The sequence below is a fragment of the Pteropus vampyrus genome, unplaced genomic scaffold (genome assembly GCF_000151845.1).
Source record: "Pteropus vampyrus isolate Shadow unplaced genomic scaffold, Pvam_2.0 Scaffold144, whole genome shotgun sequence".
Taxonomy (NCBI): Eukaryota; Metazoa; Chordata; class Mammalia; order Chiroptera; family Pteropodidae; genus Pteropus; species Pteropus vampyrus.
The window spans coordinates 696,657-720,300 of NW_011888925.1; the positions used below are offsets into that span (position 1 = coordinate 696,657).

Sequence of the window (23,644 nt, forward strand, 5' to 3'; positions counted from 1 at the left end):
CATGGAAGGTCTTTGACCTCAGGATTAAAGAAAGAAAAATAACATGTGATTGTTTTACCAGACTAACAGGTGGATGGAGCTCAAAGTTCTCTCTTTCAGCCTGGGGAAGACAGAGCCTCAAGGTCATCAAGCCTGGCTCCTGGGGAGTCTCCCAGCCCCAGGATGTGGCTTCCCACTACTTCATACTTACTTCTGGAGGGGACCCAGCTGCTCTGCCCAGCAATGGGGCCACAGGCTGGACTTGGGCAGTGCCTTGGAGAAGGGGCAAGTCATAAACTTAGGAGATAATTAGAGGTGGAGTTGAGCTAGAAGACCCATGGGATCTCTTTGAGGGTGTGAGAGGGTGTAGGTTTGAATTTGGGGGCTCATAGCAATGGCAAACAAGGATGAGATAGCCTCTTCTTGAGCCACACTAGGGGTTAAGGTGAGCCACACTTACAACCCCTCCTACGGGAATGCAGGCCCTTCGTGTTTGCCAGCCTACTGAGAGTAGTCCATAAAGGACTCACTCCCATGTGATCTCGAAATCTGGCAGGTGATTCTTCCCACGGCCAGGGCCAGGGATGAGCTGGCCCTCTGCTCATACTGCCCCCATTGTCCCCTCAGCTCAGCCAGCTTGAAGTGGCGCCTTTAACTTAAAGCAACGTGTTGCTCATAAAGAAAGCAGAATCCCATATCAGAACGTAATTTAGAGATTATCTATTTTATAAGAAAGCAGTCAAGAGACGCAAAGTAAGGACGATGAACTTGGGCCTCTTCGGCCCCTTTTGGTGTTCTTCCTACAGTACACCAGTCATCTGGTTGTCCTCTGCTTTGATTGGCTTCCAGATAAAGATGGTTAAGGGTATTAAATGATAATTCCAGGGCAGGGTGTCATCACTCCTGGGGGCAGGAGGTGAAAGATGATATTCCATTGTCACAAGAATAGGTCATCCAAAGTCTGAGTAGCCTTTGTGCAGCTGAGGCAGCTGGTGGCTGCTGCATTTGAGTGATATGCGATATATTTTATCCAGGATTTTTAGTTAATGTCAGTGAGAGGACAGATCTAGATGCCTGGACCACACTATTAGAAACAGGAACCCCTCAGATTGCTAACTGCTAGGTGATTTTGGACAAGTCAATCTCTGGGCCTCAGTTTCTCTGTCCTAAAAGTAAAACCAGACAGTTAACAGGCTCTCCTCCACGCTTAGTTACAGTATTCCTATGCCTTGTCCAATCTTGGCCACACCTTGGCCTGTGTACCCCAGGGGGGCTCCCACCCAAGGGCCCGTGGCAGCACTCCACCTGTGTTCAGTTCTGCTCCTGTGGCTACCTGCAGCTGCCTTCCCTGGCAGTGCTTCCTCTGCCTCTCCAGAGCCTCTCAAAGTTGGTCAATGCACAAACCAGACTCCGAGGACCTGACAGTGAACATGGGAGGGAGAGCCACCGATGCACAACAGCAGTCCCGCCCAGCTCTGCCGACTCCTGAGCCCCGCTCGTGCCCCCCACCCCCCTTCACACACACTAACAGAACCCTGGAATAGAAAGCAAAAGATCTCAACTCTAGTCCTGGCTCTGTCACCACCCATGGCACAATCAGATGATTAGATGAGATGCTAAATAGCCGACTTATAGATATGTGTAAATGTCATCTCTAACTACAGATGGGCATCTACATTATTTAACCTGCATCTGTAACAATTTGAAAGTGCTTTTCTACCCATTATATCAGGTGATTGTCACAACAGCCCTTTGAGGTAAGCAGGATGTGTATGTTTCTCTTTTTTACAAGCGGGAAAACTGAGCATCAGAAGGGTTAAATGAGTTGACTGTAGTGACATCAGTTTAGACAGAGCTTGTACTTTGGAATTAGACCTGAAAGTCAAATCTCCATCAATTACATTACTTCACTAAGCTTTGATTTCCCAACTGTACGATTAGACAATAAGTTCATGTTTGCTTGCAAATATGTTCTTTTCTTTATGTTACCCCATATTTGAGCACAAACAGTGAAAGCCAGCTGCATGATGAACCAAAGGTTGGAGGGTGGTGGGCCGGAGATTAGCCAGCTGAGGCCTCACAAGCCCCTACCCCAAGTGCATCGGAGCCTCCTAACCCTGGGTGTCTCCAAGGTAAGGGGAGAGGCCCCGGACACAACCAAGGGCGAGGGCAGGAGGAAACTTCAGTCCAAGTTTGGAGACTCCTTTTAGCCCTTAGATTCCATAAGCATCACATGATGCTTTCATATGTTTTATAGCGATGGATCACATCCTGTCACACGTATTCGTCTTGGTCACTGTCAAAATGGATTTAAAAGATTTAACACGGTGCTTAGTGCATAGTAAATGCTCAAGAAATGTTAATTATCAATGCTGATGGCCAAAAAAGAAAAAAGAAAAATATTAACAGTGGCACCAAAGACCTGACACCACTGGCACAATAACAGTAACAACGGCAATAATAATAAATCCCTTATATTGGGTATATTCGTCAACTGTCAAGAGTTTTTGGTTTTTATCGTATTTGTCTGACTTTATCTTTGTAACACTGGAAGGTAGGTATTATCTCCACAGATGAGGAGGCTGAGGTCCAGAGAAATAAAATGACCTGGTCAAGGAAGTTCGCACAGTCAACTGGGGACTAGAATCCAGGCTTTCTAATACCCATATTCTCTGGGGTCTAGCTCATGACCCATCGTGCCACTGCCCTTCCCTCACAGGGACACAGAGAGACACATTGTAAAAGGGCACAGCGATCTTATCTGATGTGAGAAGCAAAGATTAGACGCATCCCTCCAGCCCGGGTTCCCCAAGTATCCTAGAGCAGGCATCAGCCGTTCTTCCTTACATTGGTTCCCCACGGGATAGTCAGCTTTCTTTTTGTATGGATTGTCACGTCAGTTCCTCTCTTCAGATCTCAAGGAGGCTCTTAGGATTTAGTGAGCAAGTCCGATTTCCCCTTAGCTCATCCTTCATTATTCCTTCCTCCTCTTTCATTCTGCAGACTCATAGACGCGCCCTTTCGCAGTAAGATATCCATCTCCTTAGTTATTAGCCGACTTCATGATCAGAACCTCATGGAATGTTCCTACCATAATTTTGTATGAAAATAAAGGAACTCCCGCACCCAGCATTCTCTCTGATGACAGCCTATGTATTTTTAACCATTTAGTTTGGAGCTACAGGCAAGACCAATGTCTTCGGGGAACATTATTAATATTTACGTGCTTTCCCTCCTCACCCCATCCCTGCTTAATTCACTAGGTTATGACAAATGATGGGCAGGATGTTGTAAGAGACGCCTGCGGTCCTGGCAGGATGTCTGGTGCTCGGAGCAACAAGAACAATGGAAGCAAATGTGGACTTGCACATAAGGACACATTGCAGGGTGGGCGCATACGTCTGACCGATTCCGAGACTTCTTGCTCTGGGGACTAGGAAAAGATACATAAGAGGATAAGAAAAAGATGCCTGAGAAGAAATAGCCGAGAACACGGAGGTGGCTTTGAGGCTGAATCTGTAGCTTGTATCTACGAACCTTTGTAATTTAGCACCTATTACTAAATTACAAAGCTAGCATTGTTGTGAAACTTAATAAAAGGCCACGGAGACAGGGGTTGGGGATGTTAGCATTGCCAATCCTCCTCTCCCTTATCCACGTAAGTTAAACATTTCTAGACTCCGACTCTTCTTCCAAACCGTCTTCGCAACACGGGATAAGTCCCGGTAAGAGCTGGACTCAGCAAAATGACCTCACAGCAGTATCTGCGACGGCTGAGTGTTAGGACCCTCGGGGCAGTAGTGACCGCCATGGAGTAGAAAGAGCAGATGAAAAACACAACCTTTTTGCGAGGGCGGGAGACAACAGGAGAGAAGTAAAAGACGTTCTGAAAGTCTGAAGCGTGGGACCCTTAATAGAAATAAAGAAGTTCACAGGAAGTGCTGAATTTTGGAAGGGGAAGATGACAAATTTGGTTTTGCACCCAAAACAGCGAAGGTTACACCTGGATGGACCCAGAGAACCCATTTGCTGAGACCTGTCCCTTGACTCAGGGAGGTGACGTCGAGTTTGAGGTGCTAGCGGGATATTCAGCTTCGTATGAATAGGAGGTGAGTGGATGTAGATTCGAGATGCAGAGTCATCTCAAGTGTGGTCCCTAAATGAGAAAGCGATGAGTGATCCAAGGGCCAAGATCCAAGGGGAGGGAGGAAGAAGAGGAACAAACGGAGGAGACACAAAAGCGGTGGCCCCGCACTAGAATCATATTGTGTACTGTCAACGAACCAGGGGGACGTGGCATTGCACGGGGAAATGGATGCTGGCTTACAAGACGCCTCTAAGAGGCCTGGGAAGGGGCGATTGGACTTGCTAGTGACCTTTCAGAGAGGGTTCTAAAAGGCTCGATGAGAGCTGAATCTGGGGTTTGCATTCTAGAACTCGGTCTATTTTGTGCCGGTTGAAGGCTAGACCTGTTATCTCCCCAACCATTTGCTTTCTCATCAGCAAAAATGAAGTAAGAATACCTGTGTTTGGCCTTTATGTGACGGGGTGAGATCAGATGGAGGATAAGGATAAGAACAACCATCTACTGAATCCTTACTCTGTACCAGGCCTTGTCCACTATTTGAGAGTCCTTTGCACACCCTAACCTATCAGAATTGGAGAAGACTGTAATGGTCAGAGAAATGAATGGGAGCCAGAAGTAGAGCCAGACAGGGTCGATGACTCATTCACAAAATTCAACGATAAATGGACTGTGAAAGATACTCCTCTGACTGGGAGGTGCTCTGTGTCAGTGTCGTATTCTCTCTTTAGGTGTCCTTCACTTTCCCTCTGCCTCTCCCCGATTAACCAGTCTCTGCACATTCATGACTCTGCAAGTCACCAGTCCGTCAGCTGACATCAGAGACTCCTCGTGAGGGTAAGATGGAAAGCCCCCTCGGTGTGGAAACTGGTGACACAGGCTCCACCCTCCAGGCCCTGTCTTCCCACTCTGCCCAGCCTTTCACCCATTTGGCTGGTTGAGAAGATGTGGTCTCTAAGCCATCCAGGCTGCTCTCTTTTTCCTCTGCTAAAGTGCAGTGATGGCAACTCGTTCCGAGCAAGGTCTCCAAGAAGCTGGCAATTCTTGGTGCTGCTGGAGGGAGTGGAGGAGTCTGTGGGGCAGGAGGAACCCGTGGGAACTTTGTCCCTTTCTGAGACTACCCTTTTTCTAAGTGACTATGGGATTTTCTCTAAGGGAACAGTCTCGTCAGTCCATTCAAGCAGTGAGATAAATAATAGAGTAGGAATAACGCGATGGGGCGGGGCAGTGCTTGCTGTGGGCTCCAGCCCTCTGAAGTTCTCTCTTGGTTCAGGCTCGTTCCTCATCTCTCTCCCGGAGCACCGCTGTGGCCTCTTCCGGGGTGTCTTCCCTACCTCCCATCCCAGATCCAGCCTGCCTCCTGAGTTCTCTTTCTACGTCACAGATCTGGTCGTAGCACATCCCTGCTTTATGAATCGTCCCACCTCCTCCAGAATAAAGTCCTCAGCATGAATGAAGGACGGGGCTTTATGACAGTGCTCTACAAGAGGCTGACCACTGTGGAAACGGCATGAAAGGGATCCCAGGTGCTCCTCTCCCCCACTGTCCCATTCCCCAAGGGTTGGCTAGAGTGAGCTTCCTATTCCACCCCATCCCCGCCCCATCCGGATGCTCCCCAGCAAGGAGTCTGCAATAGTTTCTTTCCACTGACCGCATTAGGAGAGAGGCAGGGTGATGTCTGGACGAGGCCCAGCTGTGCCACTTGCTGACCATGTACATTTTGCCATTTCATGGTTTTGAAACCTGTTTCTCCATGTATACATGACACAGTATGGGTCCTGTTTACCTCACAGGGATCAGGTGAGAAGCTGACGAGGAGTGTGTCACCACTCAGGAACCTGGAAATCATCCCACTGAAATTTGAGGGCCCCTCATTAACTCCTGATTCCCAAGACCCTCCTCAGCCCTCACCTCTCTCTGTTCATCCTTTCTTCCCATTTGTCCTCGGCCAGCCTTGGCTCCCGCGGCTCTTGGCCAGGCCGTTCCTCAAGGCACTGATCCTAAGCAGCTCCATCCAGCTGGGGTCTGGGGACCTGCCCCTCCACCTATCCTTCTGATACCCCCATATTGATTTCCTGGAGTCTGTACACCAGCGCTCGGTTAATCGCGTGTGGTCCTGTAATGCTCCCATGTTCCGTCTCCCAACTGGGCTGTGAGCTTCCTCAGTCCAGGGCTAGGACCACGTCTTGTTCATCGTCGCCCCCAGCCCCACATGCCCTTAGCACAAAGAAGCGGAACAGAAGTTCTTTCCCCAGATCTTCTGATTACAGGGTTCAGAGCTCTGGATGAGCCCGAGGCCGGCTCCTGCCTCCTGGGAGGCCGCCAGATGGCACCCGTGTGGAGAGCGCGGACAATGTAGAGATCCTGGAGTCTCGATCTCTGAGCGCGGAGGAAGGGCGTCAGCTGGCCAAGCCAGTCGCGGAGTGCAGGTCGCCAGCCTGGACGCTCCGCACGGCCCGCCGCAGCCGCGCGCGGCAGAGCCCTTTGTGCCAGCATCAGGTGCAAACGCCTGGGGCGCCGGACGTGCGCGTACGCGTCCGGGATCGCCGGGAGCGCGGCTGCCGCCCTCACTCACTGGTCCAAGTTATCTGAGATCTCCCGCGCTCTGGGTGGGGGAGGGGCTAAGGAGGAGGTCCGACACGTAGCCAGCCTGGCCGCAGGGCTCGACTTGGTGCCGCGGGGCGGGCGGGCGGGCGGGCGGGGGGAGCCGGGGACCGCCGCTCCAGCCCGCTGGCCTTCGAAAGATCCTCTTGGGCCAATGGCAGGCAGGACGGCGCGCCCGGATTGGTGCAGACGCTCTGCTGATCACTGTGGAAACCCGGGCAGCGGAGAACGCGGGAGGATGCGGAGCCGGGGGCGGGGGGAACCGGTGGGGCGGGAGGAGGAGGCGTCGGGGCCCTGAGCACCCGCGAGTTTTTACTGGTGGCAAAAGTCCATCGCGGACTGGCGGGCGGAGGGCGGGGCGGGAGCCCAGTTAGGGGCACTGAAAAGCCAGGGACATTCCGAGGGCTCTTTGGCAGGGATACTCCCGAGCGAGGGCGAGGAGGATGGGGGAGGGGGCGCGGTGGGAGGCGGAGTAGCAGAAGACAAAAGCCGAAGGCGTGGAGGGCCCAGCCGCACACTCGGGCAATCGGAGCCGAGAGGCTGCAGTACACGGGGGATCCCGGTCGGCAGGAAGCATGGGAAAGGGGGGGAACCAGGGCGAAGGGGCCACCGAGCGCGAGGCGCCGATTCCCACCTTCCGCTGGGAGGAGATTCAGAAGCACAACGTGCGCACCGACCAGTGGCTCGTCGTCAACCGCAAGGTCTACAACGTCACCAAATGGGCTAGCCGGCACCCGGGGGGCCACCGGGTCATCGGGCACTACGCGGGGGAAGATGCTACGGTAAGGGTCTGGGGACTCTCCCGCCACCTTTCCCTGCTGCAGGCGGGAGTCGGGAGCCGTGGGGAGCCATGGGTCCCCGGGCGCCAGACAAACCCCCGGCGCTGAATGGGGCATGGGGAACAAGCTCAGGAGAGAAGGAAAGTGTATCTACTGTGCTCATCCCCTGCCCCGAATCCTCGTCCCATGGGGCAGCTGGGCCGACCTGCCGTGGGGGTCGGACTTCGGTCCCTGGAAAGCAGCGCCGCGGTAGAGATCCGAGCGGTGCAGAACCGCGCTCCCGCTTCTTCTGCCGGGTTCAGCCCGAGCCAAGGACGCCCCAAAGGGGGCGTCTGGGCCCGAGGGCTTTGGCGGCCCCAGCATGGAAGATGGCCGTTCCCGGGCGCTCAGGAAAGGAGCAGGAGAGGAGCCAAGTGTGGGACTCGGAGCGCGTCCCTCACTCTCCAGCCAGACTAGGGGGCGGAGAATGAAAGCGCGTCTCCGGCCCCGGCTCGCCCCTGCCCCTGCCCGGAGTCTGGTCTAAGGAGGTCCACAATGGCCGCCTCGGTGTCACCGCCTGGGAGCTCCTGTTCCCACGCTCTCAAAGACTGCCAGGACCTACCCCAAGGGTCAGCCTTCTTAGGAACCTGGGTGAGGAATCGGCGGAAGCAGAAAGGGCTGGAGTTTGCGAAGCGCAGGTCGAGGGGTACCGTCAGCCGCGTGGATTTAGCTCCAGTAGGCTGACTTGCCAACAGGTACAGCTGCACCCGAGGTTACTCTAGGACATTCACCTCAATGGCTCTCTGTTTTTACTCCGGCCAGGAATGCCCTTCCTCATTACACAGCCCCCATCCCAGAAGCTTACTGCCTTCTAAGTTCAGACTGTAGGGCATGAAATGCAGTAACTGGGGGACATAGTTAAATAATGGTGGAGTGAGCAACTGGAGTCTCTGTCTCTGTCCGTCTCTGTCTCTGTCTCTGTCTCTGTCTGACTCTGACTCTGTCTTCGTCTCTCTCTCTCTCTCTCTCTCTCTCTCTCTCTCTCTCTCTCTCTCTCTCTCTCTCTCTCTCCCTCTCTCTCTCTCTCTGAAACCAGATTGGCAAAAGGCCATGGGAAGTACGGGGTGTATGGGAAGGGAACTTGAGAGAGACAGGAACAGGCTAGGAATCAAGAGAGGCTTTTTTAGGCTGTTGAGCAGGTGGCTTTGCCCCTTTGGGTATGGACTTCTTCCTCCGAGTTTGGGGGAGTGACTTTTTGTGGGCCACTTGGGCCTTCTGCAGAAGATGGAATTTGGCCTTGCCTGTCAGAATAAAATTTAATTTTTACAGCTCACGAGGCACATTCATACCTTTTACCTCATTTAGCCGGATTAGCCCTGTAGGCATCTCTCATTGCTCTTAGGTTTAAAAACCTAGTCAAGCTGCAGCCCCTGGTCCTAAACTCAGGATCTACCATCACTGAGTCCTCCCAGCCCCCCCTCCCCTCCTAGTCCACCTCTGGTTTTCTGCAGCTTCTCTGGTCTTGATCTTCCTGTGCACAGAATGAACCCTCACCCACGTCTCAAGAGTGTCTCTGTTCTCTTCGTGGCAGCAGAACTTTGCCCACAGGGGACTCCCAATCTTCATCTAGGCCTCTCCGTGGCTCTGTGCTGGGCCTACGCACAAAGACGAATAGTCCACAGACAGTGACCACACCTGCTGGGTTTGCTTCCTTCCTTCCTCTCAAGCTGGGCCTTGAATCCGGACCCTCTGCGTCCAGACACCAGCTCCCCTTACCCCTGCCCACACTCTCTCTTTGTCACTTTCCTGCCCTGTCTGCATCAGTAACCTCTTAGGGCACAGAGAAGCCATTTACTGCGCATGAAATTCCTCTTCTGGTTGTGCCTGGAGGGCGGCTCCACCCCCTCAGCTAGATCTGGATAGGAAAGGTTTCATTCCTGGTGGCTGGAAGAAGCAAACCCAGCCTCAGAATCCTCACGTAGCTTACTGAGATGCCAGAGATGCAGAGTCCTGTTTCCCACTGTAATGTCATCATGCCTAGGCTGTCCGTGCAGGCTTTACTTCCCGTGCAGCCCTGCCCTTCCTGCCCTCAGGCAGTGCATGTGCCCGGCATCAGTGGGGACACTCTTTGGGCACAGAGCACTGCCCCGCAAGCCTCTGTTCCTTCTTTCCTTGGAGGGGATGTGGCACAGGGGCTTCCTGTCCTGCCTGCATCTCTGCTGTAGAAAGGAAGTCAACGTCCCTTTCTCTGTGAACCCTGGGTCCCTCCTCGGCTTCTCCCTCCCTAACCATGTGTTCACAGAGTCACGGTTCCCAGGAATGCTGCCTGCAGCATTGACTGCCTGGAGTTGGCCCTTCCCTCACTTCTTGGGTCCCAGGCTGAGTGCCCAGATGTGCACAGCTGGACTAGAGACTAGCCTTGCTCTGCAGAGAAGGTGGGCACAGTGAGAAACAAGTGGTACCTGATGCTCAGTGGAGGGGGAGGAGCTGTGAGCTCTACCTGGTGTGGGGCCAGGGCAGGTGAGATGTCTTCTTGTGAAAGTTGACTGGAGTTGGAGCTGGCCGAAGGCAGAAGCAGGAACTCTGAAGACCAGGAAGCGTGGCATACATTTGGGAATCTGGGTGTTCTGGCCCTCCTTCCTGCAACCTGACCTCCCCCTCCCCCCGACTCCCCCACCAGCACACACACCTACCCGACAGGGGCTGGCTCCACTCTGCTCTCTCAACAGGTTTCCTAGCCTTCCTCTTCATCTGTGTTCTCGAAAGTCCGCCTTCTCTCCCTGTCAAATAAGGGTAGAACATGGTTCTAAATCTTATTCAAAAATCAGCATTTGGGTTAACCCTGTCTTGCCTGCCCTGTGGCTTGCCTTACACCAGCCGGCACTTCCGTAATGAAGCAGCTATAAGGAACTTTCCACAAGTGCGTGTGGCCCATCCGCGACACTTGGAAGGGGGAGGCACAGTGATCAACAATTAGGGAGGAGGAAGCTCATTTTGTTTGAGACCTTTGTATTAACAGCGGAAAACTCTAGAGTTGGGCACACCTGAAGTGTGACCAGGGGCAAGTAGCTGGGTCCCCTCAATCTCTTTTCATCTCTAAAATAGAACCTACCTCAGAGTTTGGTAACGATTAGCAGTTTATGTACATAAAGCCCGTGGCTCTGTGGCTAACCCACATAACCTCGGCACACGGCCCCTCTACCAAATCACCAGTATGTAGGTGCTGGAGAAGCTAGGGAGTTCTAGGGTTCTAGAAGCAGAAGCCGAGTTGTACAGAACAAAAGGAGAGTCAAAACGTGATGGCAGAGTGGGAATGTCTCCTGGAATAAGCGGGTACATGGCTCTGGGGTCCTAGTTCCCCGCATTCGTTTGTGAGCCCTCCTGTTAGGCACTGTTGTAGGCACGGGGGTTTTTTTGCAGCAGATGAGACAGGTGTGGTCTTTCCCTTAGAGCTTATATTCTAGTGGAGACCGATCATGAAAAACTGAGCACAATCAGTCCCTGACTCGTGACGGTTTGACTTAACGAGTTTTGAACTTCGCGATGGCGGGAAAGTGATGTGTGTGATAAATTGCCTGAGACAGTCAACACTTTATTACGGAATAGGTGTTGTGTTAGGTGACTTTCCCCAGCTGCAGATTGTCCGTGTTCTGAGCACCTTTGAGCACCTTTAAGGTAGGCTAGGCCAAGCTATGACGTCTCGTAGGTTAGCTGTACTAAATGCATTTTTGACTCACAGTATTTTCAACTTACGATGGGTTTATCGGGATATAACTCCATCATAAGTCAAGGAACATCGGTACATAATATAGCTTGTGATATTGTTAACTGCTCTGAAGAAGATACAACAGGGCAATGTCCCAGAGGAAATGTGGGTTAGAGAGTGGCTCTGTCAGATAGGGTGGTTGGGGGAAAGCCTTTTCGAGGTGCATCCCAAACAGAGCCAGCCACAGAATGCTGCGAAGCAGGACTCCAGGCAGGGGGAAGAGCCAGGCAAAGGTCCTGCTATGGGAACGAATTTAGTGGACTCCATGGCAGTTCCCACTAGGGCTTCTCAGAAAGCTACTGGACCTGCCAGCACCTTCCAGAAACAACAAGACAATCCAACAGCACTAAGCTTACCTGTCCAGTAGAGCTGTAGGCATCGGTCTTTCTACCTGGAACACAGCCTTCCCCTTCCCTTCCTCTGGCCACAGGGAAGTGAGGCCACCTGAGAGGGCCACCAGGTTTCCAGCCGGGACCTGGTGCGGGTGGTGGGAGCTGGATGTGGGGTGAGCACACCTGCAGACTCCTATATTGCATTCTACCTCTCCACGAAAAGTAGAGTCATCGTTTAACTCTCAGACACGGTAGCTGTTCCTCAGGAAGCTGCCTTATCAAGGACTTCCTGTTCATTCTTTAAAAGCCGTGGTCTGATCTGAGGAAGACCAAGGGGAGGGCTCTTTTAGGCTCTGATTTTGGAAGGCAGCTCTGCTCACCGTTACGCCCCCAGCACTCCGGGCCCCCGACTTCGGAAGCTGCGGCTGAGCCTTTCCCAGGGCCGTGGGACGTCGGAGCTGGGAGGGTCCTCACTTCACAGAGGAGGCTGCCCGAGGTGGGCAGAGCTGGTCAGCACTGGCCTGCAGGCCACCTCACAGCCTGCCCAGGGCCCCTGGAAAAGCAGCACATATCTGAAAATATACTTAATCTGATCCTCTGCTGCCATCCTTTTTCTGCTGAGTTAATGAGGCACAGACCTTTTTTAAAAAAAAAACTCAGGGCCCAGTTTTCCTCTACACAGAGTGTTGCTTGTAAGGCTGTTCCAGACACAAATAGGACAAAGGCAGAAGAATTTGGTGCCAGTAGGAAATAGGAGAAGACTGGCAATTACCATTTCGAGGTGCTGTGGTGGACAGTGAGGAGGAGGAGTGGAAACATTTTTATTTGTTGTCAGCATTTTCCTCTTTCCTCCTCTATTTTTTTTTTTTAAATTTTGGAAATTTCCAAACATACGGAAACGTTGAAAGAATAAGTGAGTACTTAGTGTGTTCGCTGTGTATCCTCAACCAAGAGTCACTGATCTAACACTTTGCCACATTTACATTCTTCCTCTTTACGCGTAGGCAATTTTCTTTTGCCAAATCATATGAAAAGTTATGTCATTATGCCACCTCATCCCTAAATTCTTCACCATCGTCTCCTAAGAATTGGGACATTCTCTAATATAATCACAATACCTTTGTCGCATTTAAGAAAATTAATAGTCACACTTTTAAGAGGATCAGATGACCAGTCCGTATTGAAATTTTCTCATTCGACCCCGAAAACGTCTTACATAACTGCTGGGGTGTTTTTCCCTCCAAATGGGAGCCTTTCAAATCGAGCACTACAGGTTTCATAGCTTTTTTGTTATCTCTTTTTCAATCTCTGTAAATCGACACGTGTCCTCCGCCACCGCACATCACCAACACACACATACCCTCACTTTTTTTTCCCTGATTGTTTCGTGTGGTGTCATTTGACTTATTCCTTTGTCCCAGCGATGTCTCAGAGTTGGTTCGATGCAGTGTAACCGTTGTTTACTACTGTTACACTTGGTGAGGTCCCAGGCACCCGGAGCAGGACGTCATACTGTATGTAGCCCATCAGGGGGACCTGGTGTTAGCTCCTCTCCAGTAGAGATGCTATATTTGTTATGAGATCATTTATATAATACACGTAATATGTGTAGAAAGAAACGAGAAGGAAATATGCTAAAATATTAGCAACGATGGTCACTCTGGGCGGCATTTATTTTCCTCTTTGTTCTTCTCTACGTTTTCTGTATTTGCCAAAGCTACGTACATTACTACTTTGTAATCAGCAAAAGATTCAAACGAATACCTTTACGAAAATATTTAAAAGCAATATAGCCGCGTGAGAGAAAATTTGGAAAGTAATGACCATAAAGCAAGCCATAATGCCACCACCTTAACATTAACAGTTTAGAGCCACCCGTAAAAAATTCTTTCATAATTTCATACTTTTTCAAATCATGAAAATGTTTTGCAGAAATGCCTTTTCCCTAATTCTGAATTTGTCTTTGATTCAACATGCTCTCCTAAGTGCACTTTCTGTGGCAGTTTCCAGTCTTGTCACTCGTTGGTAGTCAAGTGCCAGCGTGGCACTTGGTGAGGTCCCAGGCACCCGGAGCAGGAGCCCGCGGAGGCTCGCAGACTTCCGGGGCCCTGTCCAGCCCGCTGCCTGCGCGGTGCATTTTTCTGAGTCGCCCCGAGGCAGGCCAAACGTCCACGCACGTGCTGGATGAGCTCAGTGGCTGCTGGTCAGAGCAGTGGCCCAGGTGGCACCGCCTTGGGAGCCAGGTGCCGAGGGAGCTGCCGGGGATGAGGCCTGTGAGGGCATTTGGGGGGCTCGCTCGTGGGAGGCCCTATCCGTGTCCAAGTGGGAGGCGCACGGAAGTTCTGCTGGTGAGCCCTGCTCTCCCTGGGCAGAGGTGCAGGCCGAGGTTGGGGTCTCTCAGCCACCACCTCCCCCTTGTTCCCCAGGATGCCTTCCACGCTTTCCACATCGATCTTGATTTTGTGGGCAAGTTCTTGAAGCCCCTGCTGGTCGGCGAGCTGGCCCCAGAGGAGCCCAGCCAGGACCGAGGCAAGAATGTGAGTCAGACCGGACCGAGGAAGGGAGGGGAGGGATTGCGGGGAGAGAGGGTCCCCGCCCTGAGGCTGAGAGTGGCCTCGAGAGCCACTGTCCATCACCCGGGGTCAGGGAGGACTCAGAACCGCTGCCGTGAGGCCCCCTCTTGCTGCCAGCCTGGGCCGGCCCCCCGCTTGGAGTAATTCATTCTCAGCCTCCACCGCTGGGGCCTCCGCTGAGCCAGGCTGGGCAGAGGGTCGCCCCCCTCTCGTCCAGCTCCCCTACGTTGTGACGTCCTTCCTGAGGAGATCCAGGCCATTCCGTGTTTCCTCCAGAGGTCAGCCTCCTGTCCCACTGGATCCTTAAGTCCCTGCCCCTCTTGCCTTCCTCTCCAGGGCTGATGAGGGGGTGGCCTTCATCCTCCGTGGAGCTGAGTTGGGCTTTCATCCTGCCTCCTTCACAGGTGGCTCCGCCTTCCCCCCGCTTCCAGGCAGGCGGCTTCTCTTCCTCCCTGGGGCATCCTGCAGCCGCCCCCCTTCCCGATCCTGCTTCTCTAGCTCCCACCCCATTTCCCCCTTTGCACTGCCGCTTGGGTGGTTGGTAGATGCTCTTTAGATTCTTCACTCATCACCCAAGTTCCCAAATCTGGCTTCCTCCACCCACACACCACCCTGTCTGCCCTTTCGAAGTATCCTGGGTGTCTCTACTTCTTTCCCCTTCCTGCCCCGCCCCCGCCAGCAATGCCCTCATTTCCCCAGAGTCATCCTTGACTCAGCCTCGGTCGCCCTGGCCCTCCCAGTCCTCCTGTCTGCCTTCCCAAGTTCTCAGGGGCAGGCACTTCATCCTGTCCCCCGCCCCCCCGCCCCACCTCAACTCCCTCAAGTCCCAATTGGGTGCCCAGAACAAGTGCTGCGGAGTCGGGCAGGAGAAAGCGCAAGCTCCTCTGTGTGCGCGAGTGGTAAATGGACGTAACATCGTGTTTGCCATTTAACCATTTTCAGAGGTACAGTCAGTGGCACAAAGCACATTCACACTGTCGTGCAGCCTTCACCGCCATCCACCTCCAGAACTGTTTGATCCCCCCAAACTGAGACTGTTGTTGAACATTGACTCCCCATCCTTCCTCCGCCCAGCCCGTGGTGAACACTATTCCACTTTCTGTCGGTGAATTTGTCCGTTCTAGGTACCGCAGATGAATAGAATCATAGAGTATTTGTCCGTTCGTGCCTGGCGTAAGTGCGCCGAGCATAGTGTCTTCAAGGTTTATTCCATATTGTAGCACATGTCAAAATTTCCTTCCTTTTTAAGGCTGAATAACCTTCCATCATACGGATGCACCACATTTTGTTTAGACATTCATCCACTGATGGATATTTTGTTTGTTTGCACCTCGTGCCTATTGTGAATAAGGCTGCTGTGAACATGGGTGTGCAAAGTGCAAGCTTTTGAGTCGAATGCTTTCTTACCACTTAACTGGCTGTGGACAGACACGGTCCTCAGGGCTGTGCCAGGCCTAGACAGGCACGTGGTCATGACAGAGTCTGCAGGGCACAGTGGCTGACACCTTCCCTGTGCTCTTGCTCCGCAGTCCCAGATCATTGAAGACTTCCGGGCCCTGAAGAAGACCGCTCAGGACATGAACCTGTTCAAGAGTAACCACCTGTTCTTCCTCTTCCTCCTGGCCCATATCCTTGTCATGGAGAGCATCGCGTGGCTTATCCTCTTTTACTTTGGCAATGGCTGGATTACAACCATCATCACGTCCTTTATCCTTGCTACCTCTCAGGTGAGGCCTGTCACTTGAAGCCCCTGACTTGCCCAGCTCGTAGAGGTCTGGTGCATTGCGTGCTAACACTGTGAAAGCATCTGTGGCCCTCTCTCCCCAGATCCAAACTGGATGGCTGCAACACGATTTTGGCCACCTCTCTGTCTACAAGAAGTCTAAGTGGAACCACCTCGCTCACAAGTTCATCATTGGCCACTTGAAGGTAAGTGTCAGCGGCCCCGGGCGTCCGTCCCATCAGTTAGCGCTGCCATCTCACTTTACTCTGAGACCAGGTCCCCTCTCAGGTCAGTGTCTGGGTGGATCTGTGAGCCTTTCAAATCCTCCACTTCTCTGACCTTGACCTTCCAAGCCGTGTCTCCATATCTCATCAGACCCACAAAACAGGTGTACTAGTTATAAAAACAGGCACATGCTTCTTTTGTCTATTAACTCAGTTGATTATATTGTTTGCTGTCAATCGAAAGGCTTATCTAATAAGTTCCTTTTAGTTTGGGGCCAGTAAAGAAGCAGTTTATCTTGATGACTTGGAGCGTTTCCAGTGCTGGGTAACGTGAGCTTTTAATACTTCGGGTTCCTCTTTTTTCTCCTCAGGTGCCAGGGAGCACAAAACAAGATTTCGAACAACTACCCTTAGTCTACCTCTTCTATTGCATGTCATTTACACTTTTATCTTTATTTTTACCATTCTGTTACATGAGTCCTTTATCGTAAGCCATATCAGATACTCTCTAGGAGATGAAAAAGAGATACTGGCATCATAGAAGTCTTTAGATAAGGGACATCACACAGTATAATAGTGATCAGCTGTGCCAAAGCACAAGCGTTGTTTAAAACTCAGAAGGTAAAGCAGTGCTTCTCACCATCCTCCAGATGATGAGGCCAGCCCACAGAAGCATTACAGCTCGGCGAGTTTGTAAAACACAAGCTGGACTGTCTAGTGACCTTGTGCTGATCTGACGACAGTCATTATCTCCTTGGTTTTGGAAATAAGTCCTTGCCGACGCTCTCTCTGAAACAGATGGTCCTCTGCCCAAGTCCTTTCCCACCAGCACCCAGCTGCTTCCTGAAAAAGGCTGAACCCTAAGGACTTCCACCCTCCCCACTCTGGCTTCTGAAGAGCTACCTGTCTGGGCTAACTTATCCTCCTGTGACCCAGGCGCATCGTGCCCTTAGCTTGAAGGCTCCATATCTGGTTGGGGGGTGAACAACCATGGAACTAGTCACCAGCTCCAAAGCAACCAGTTGGCCTGGCCCTGAGCCTGAGGCAGTCTGAGAACCTGGTTTCCTTCCAGAATTTCAGGGGTGAAGGGAGAGGGTGTGCTTTGTTTCATTGTACACGCTCTTCCGCTGGATAAAACCCTCCTCAGTACTAGAAAGTAACATTTCATTCCCAACCCATGTTATCCCCACGCACTTGACAAAGATGGGCTGTGTCCTATTTCCAGACTCTGGGCGAGAGCCGGGAGGGCCTCTCCTGCCTGATATCCCTCGGTCCTTGAAGGGTGCTGGAGCACAGCTCTTGTGTCAACTGGAAGACAAGGCCAGGACACAGGAGTGGCCTCCGTGTAGAACTCCAGCTTATGAAATTGGAATTCTGGAATGATGGGAAGACAGGGTACTTGGGCTCAGAGACGAGAGGAAGTCAGGGACATGGTTTCCACTCATGGCTTGCCAGCTCCCTGCTAGCTGTGTGCTTCGTGCCATGTCTAGGTCAGTGACACGGCCATGCAGCTCACCCAGGGGTGCCCCAGAGCGAGAGTGATCACAGATTGCCTGAAATCATCCTGGTACTCTGGCCAACAGCTACAAACTAATCTTATAGGTCCATCTGTTCTTCTGGTCCTTTTGCTGGGAGAAAAAAAGGGGCTGGCTTCAGGGAGGTCCCCAAGTTCCCTGTCAACTCAGATGTTCTAGCACAAGCTGCTGAGGACAGTGAACAAACAAGGTGTCAGCAGCGGTGTCTTATCATCAGCTGGCATTGCTGTAGGATTCCATGTGTGACCCCTCCACATCCCTACTTACCCTTTCCTTCTGGTGGACATTTCTTCCAGAGGTTGTCACTTCTGGTGGACATTTCTTCCAGAGGGTGATCTTGTACGAAGGCAGTTCTGAGCAGTAAGACCTCTGCTTAAAACCCCTTTAATTGTTCGGCCTTGCACTTAGGATAAAATGCAAGCCGAGAGGCCTGGCGCTGTCTCAACTCTGCACCTGTGGCTGGCAAGAGGGTGAGGCAGCACCAAAAAGACTCAGCAACGAGATCAATGAAATTTTAATAAGATGTCTTTTTTGGAAAAGCAAAATTAAGGCGGAAAAAATCCACCATGAACAAAATAGCAACATTTTAAATAAAGGTCAGGACTGTGCTAGCCACGTTGGAACCTGAGGCTAGAAAAGCTTATGTGTCATCTGATTCCTCAGCCCTCTCAACTCTCACTCGTTGACAGTTTGATTTGCTCTGATGGGCTTGGAGGCCCGCCTGCTTCCTGGACCTGAGGTCACCACGAAGTCCACAGCGGCTCATAGCTGTTCCCGCCTGTGACTCTTGGTGTCCAGAGAACGTGTTTGTGCCAAAAGTATCTTCCAAGTAAAATATATTTTAGCAGTTAGGCCTTTTTGTAGATGTCCAGACCCTGGGCCAAAGCCTTGGTCGATCTAGCAACAGTTCACGGTGAAGTCTTGATTCCGAAGGGGCAGAGAGTCCTGTTTCTTTCTATGCATCACAGGGCACCTTTGTGGAGGGCCATGCCCTCAGACTGTGTCAAGAGCTCGAGCTGGCGAGACAGAAATTTGTGACCTGGAAATACTCATGTAACACTTCTTATCTACAGGTTGGAACGAGGGAGCTCTTACCTGTTTGCATTAGTGGTTGTTGATTCGGTCCTCCCTACGGCCTTCCAGGCGTCACGTGACTCAGTTCTTACACATTAGTGCCTGGAGTGTCTGGCTACTCGGTCGGCTATCTCTTGGCAGACTACCCTGTGGGCCTTAGTTTGTTTAAAAAGGCTTTATTGAGATGTAATTCACATACTATACGATTTGCCCATTTAAAGTGTATAAACCAATAACTTATGTTCAGATTTATGCAACCATAATATAATCACAATCAACTCAGGGGCATCTTCATCACCCCAAAAGAAAACTCATACCTCTTAGCCATCACCTGTCGACCGTCTCATCCCTCCCAGGCAGCCACGAATTTGTCTAGATTTCCCTAGTCGGCACATTCCATATAAATAGAACCATATGATATGTGATACTTTGGGACTGGCTTCTTGCATTTAGCATGAGATTCTCATGGTCCGTCCATGCCGTAGCACGTGTCAGTACTTCATTCCTTTTTAAGGCCTGGCCAAACAGCGTTCCATTGTATGGATCGACCACATTTCACTTATTCATTTATCAGCCGATGGATATTTTGGTTGTTTCCACTTTTTGGTTGTTTCGAATAATGCTGCTGGGAACATTCGTGTACAACTTTTTGTGTGGCCATGTTTTCATTCCCCTTGGGTACACAGGAAATATGCAGAAGATGAGGGCGGGGAAGCTCACACCTGGTGTTGGCGGAGTGCAGAGGCCACCTCACACCTGCTGACGCGCTCTCCATCACTGGCACCCCTCCCCCTCCATCACCATCTCACGACTAAGGAAGCGGGCCTGGAGGGATGGAGGACTTGCCTCCAGCTCGGAAGGTGGAACTGCATTCTTTCAAGAGCTCGTGTGCTGGAGGTGCTGGGAACTGGTGTCGAGCAGGGCCTGTCGCAGGTGCGCTCGAGCCCCCCGCAAACCAGGCTGCTCACCCGCGATTCTTCCCCTCCAGGGCGCTTCCTCAAACTGGTGGAACCATCGCCATTTTCAGCATCACGCCAAGCCCAACATCTTCCATAAGGACCCAGATGTGAATATGCTGCACGTGTTAGTCCTGGGCGAATGGCAGCCCATTGAGGTACAACGAAAGGGGAGGTATTAACGTGGGAGGTGTTTGGCCTGAGTGGGGAGCAGGGGAAGAATCCTGTAAGGTGAATCGTTGAAGCTGGAATTTCTGTGGAATGGCCTGACATGTAAATAATAGATGCAGCTCCTTGTAGCGTTTAGATGGCTCCTTCCCGTCTACCACTTCCACCGGCCGGGGAAAAGCATGTCCTGGCTTGTTTCTTCCCAAGGGAGAAGGGAATCTGCTTCCAGTTGGCAGGAAGGCACAAATTCCAGGACTCAAGCTTGGTCCCCAAAGGCCAAGGCTCAAGGAAAGCTTATTTGGAAAGTCACAGTCTTTGATGCTGGAAGGGACCTTGGCATGGTCTAGGCCAACCTGCTTCACCAGTCGATGACAAAGCTGGAGTCAGCAGGAGGAGGGGATGTGTTCAAAGTCACATAGTTGGTGGCCATTCTAGGATGGGGAGGCCCCAGAACTGACAGGTAGCCATTTCTTTCTACTCTGCCATACCGCCTTATTTTAATCTCAGTACACATTTTTTATTATAAATATACAACATACCTATTATAAGCATTGAGCAGTCCATCACCTTAACCACTCGGCCACCTCGTCCATAAGCATTTAAATGGCACAGAATCATCCAGAACTTTAAAATGAGTCTCCTATTATCTCCACCATCCCCTCTTTGCCCCAAATGTCATGTCCTTGAGGGTGACAGCTGTTGACAACACGCTGTATATTTTCAATGTGTGCGTATATCTGTTTTTCAAAAACAAAAATGAAAACATAGATATTCTATTCTGCAACTTGCCACCTCACCAAACGTGGACCTCCTTCTGTGAATTCAAGTCCACTGGCATCTGCCTGGGACTGTCCTGTGCTCTGCTGTATTTCTATACATAACGTAACCCACGCTATTTGATAAGATGGGAAAATTTGGTGTTGCTGATTCTTAATTTCCTTCTAATCAGAGCACCCCGATTTATTTGAAGATTGTCTACACGTAACACTTTTTTTTTTTTTTTTAAGTGGAGCCTCCTTGTGACAGCCTCTGTTACGGTTTAATTTAACAACAACAACAAAAGATCTACCTATACGTTGCTTTTGGGAAATTGTTGATGTTGTCAACCAAAGTTGAGAAGGTCCTTGTTGCTTTCGTGCAGATCTTAGCCTCAGAGAGTGGGGCGCAGAATAGGGGCTCAGCGGACCTTCGTAGGGGACAGGGTCCCGAATTTCATCATATTCCCAGCAGTGTTGGCACCCAAGGCTTGGAACTAGAGAGCCTGTTCCTCTTCTCTCCCGTTTCATGTCTGCCCAAGAGAATATCCGAGCAGAAACGTGGTTTTTCTGTGACGTCATCAATTCAGAGAAAATGAGCCAAAACTCAGGAGCCTATCTCTCTTGCCCGGTGGGGATCTTTTCTCTCCCAAAGTACATGTCTGTGTTTTTCTAGGAAAGTCTGCCAGCTTTGACTAGAAGTACCTAGATGGTGGACTTGATTAACTTGGGGCCTTCTGAGAAGTGAAGATTAAGGCTTCCCTTTCTGACTGAGGCTTCGTGTCGTAGAGCTGTTGGCCGTCCTGACAGTCTCTGTGTCCCTAACAACAAGATCTAGCGTCACCAACAACGCAAGCAAGAAGGCATCTCTCCTCCCTGTGTGGTGGCCAGTGAAATCTCTCCTGGCATCTCTCTGTAGATACTTCTGGAATGCTGCCTTTGGGCAGGGAATGGATGGAGGTTTTAGGGATCTGGTAATCCTGTTGTCGATGGCGTTTGAAAGACCACGGCCTGGGCTACGGTGCTCTCTGAAGTCCTCTCTCGCACTCACGGGGTTAGCGGGGGGACCATTTGCTTCTGGATTTCTGGAGCTGTGCCCTGATGTCCACAAAACTATACTGCCCTGTAAGGGACTTTGGTGACAGTGGGTCTCATGGTACTTGTCCCATGCCAGGCCCACATATCAAGGCCTCCCACCAAGCCCTGGGCAGCCAAGCCTTGGGTCTTGAGCCCCAGCCTCTGGCCTCCAGAGCAAGGAGGCCAGGCCTCTGGTCTCCAAGAACAACTAAATGAGCCAGCCCAGCCAGGCTGCTCCAAAGGGCCGCCCAGCGTGCAGAGATACAGCAGGGGGTCTCAGCAGCGAAGCTCCTCTCCTGGTTGGTTTTCCGACTTCTGGGAGAGTTTTTTTGTTCGTTTTATGTAGCAAGATGTATTCATTCCCTCCCCACCCCGCCCCCGGGGGGATCCTTTCATTTCTTTTATGCTTAGACAGTTCATACGTATTCTTTTCCATTCTTTTCAGTGTTTTATAGTTTCACTTTTGAACGTTTAACTTTCGCCAAATGAGATTTGGCTAAAATGATATCCTGCCTTCACATATGCCCTCTTGAACCCCAGGTCCTCGTCTGGGCTGTCTGTCTGTCCTCGCGTGGGACGCTGTCTGGATGACTTGGGCATGACACCAGTCCATCCTTGGCACTTAATAACTCACCGTAAGCTTGTCATGGGCTGACATTCCTCTTCTAGAAAGAATTTACATTTTCTGTCTTCAACCTTTCTACCCAGGAATTAGGCATATTTCTTCATTTACTCAAATCTCTTTTTATATTTCTCAGAAGGGTTTTATATTTTTTTCTCTGTATGTCTCTTGGATGTTTCTTTTTTAGTTTAATCGTAGGTATTTTCTATTTTTGTCATATTGATTGTGGCTTCTCCAGTATTCAGGAAAGCTCTTGATATTTGGCTAGTTAGTTATCTGATGTCCAGCTAGTGTTCGCTTCTCTTTCTTTGCGATTCTAGTTATTTTTCAGTTGATTCTTTTGAGTTTTCTGGGTAGGCAATCATATCCTTGAAAATAATGAAAATTTAGTCTCTTTCTTTCTAATAGCATCACACTCTTAGTTTCGGTTTAGGGTTTATGACATTATGGGAGTGTCCAGAACAGAATGAAATAGCGGTGATGTCAGTAGGGGTCTGGTTTTGCTCATCCCTTTTTTTTTTTTTTTTTTGGCCACGTGGTATAGGGGAATGGGGAGGCCATGACTCCCGCAGCACTGTTTATGGGTTCTGGAAAGCTCTGAGTGTTTCTGCCTTCCTGGCTGAGATCCTGCTTTCCTGCACCTCTGGGACGCTTTCCCTGCCCTCCACCTGTCTGGCCCTCCAGGCTTCTTGTTTCTGGCAGTCCTTTTGTGAACAGGCCAAGCAACCAATCCTCCCTGGAGGTGACCATGACCCTGCCCTTGGCCCCTGGACAGGAGGCTAGGGTCCTCCCGATGTGCACACGCCTGGCGTGATCGTGTTGCTCATTCTCTGTGTGTGTGAGTGTGCAGGTTCCCAGAGGCCGGGGCTGGGCTCGTGACAGCTCCCCTCCCCGACTCTCAAACAGACAAGAAAGTTCCTTGTCCTTTCTCAGACATTTTGTTCCAAAGCTAGAAAGTCCCCTGCACATGTCCCTGGCATCCAAGCCCATAATCTAAGCCTGGCCTTGTGGTCCGTGGAGAGGCTGAGCACAAGAGAGCCAGCCTGGCCGGGGCAAAGGGCAGTGGACCTCCAGGAAGCTAGGCCACCGGGCTGGCAGTGCTGCCCCTCCCTCTGCCCCTGGCCTGTGTCTCTTGTCAGCCTCAGCTTGGGAACTCGTCAAAGCGAGCCCTGTGTGCCACCATCTTCTTCTTGGGGTCTGGACACAATAAGCCACCCATACCTCGCCTGGGTGAAAGCACCCTCTGTCCTCCCTGCATCTCCCTTCTGACGGCCCCGCCGCCCAAGCTTTCTCCCGGTATGTGGTGAGGACTCTCCTGGAGGAAAGGCGGTGTGGGAGTCCCAGTGGGGAGGAAGGCAGACTCTTACTGGGTGAGTCCAGGGGCCTGGCCCTGTGCTGAGCACTGCCTGTGCAA

At 51.3% G+C, this 23,644-nt stretch overlaps 1 protein-coding gene across 1 annotated transcript in view; it reads left to right on the plus strand.

The window, feature by feature from the left end:
• The first annotated feature begins 7,060 nt into the window (after window positions 1-7,060).
• FADS2 (fatty acid desaturase 2) overlaps window positions 7,061-23,644 on the plus strand; it is a 38,484-nt gene continuing 21,900 nt past the window's right edge. The window contains exons 1-5 of the mRNA XM_011368616.2: window positions 7,061-7,449; window positions 13,950-14,060; window positions 15,626-15,823; window positions 15,924-16,025; window positions 19,641-19,766. Coding sequence (XP_011366918.1) covers window positions 7,243-7,449; window positions 13,950-14,060; window positions 15,626-15,823; window positions 15,924-16,025; window positions 19,641-19,766 — 744 coding nt within the window. The 5' untranslated portion in view covers window positions 7,061-7,242. The remainder of the gene's footprint in view (window positions 7,450-13,949; window positions 14,061-15,625; window positions 15,824-15,923; window positions 16,026-19,640; window positions 19,767-23,644) is intronic.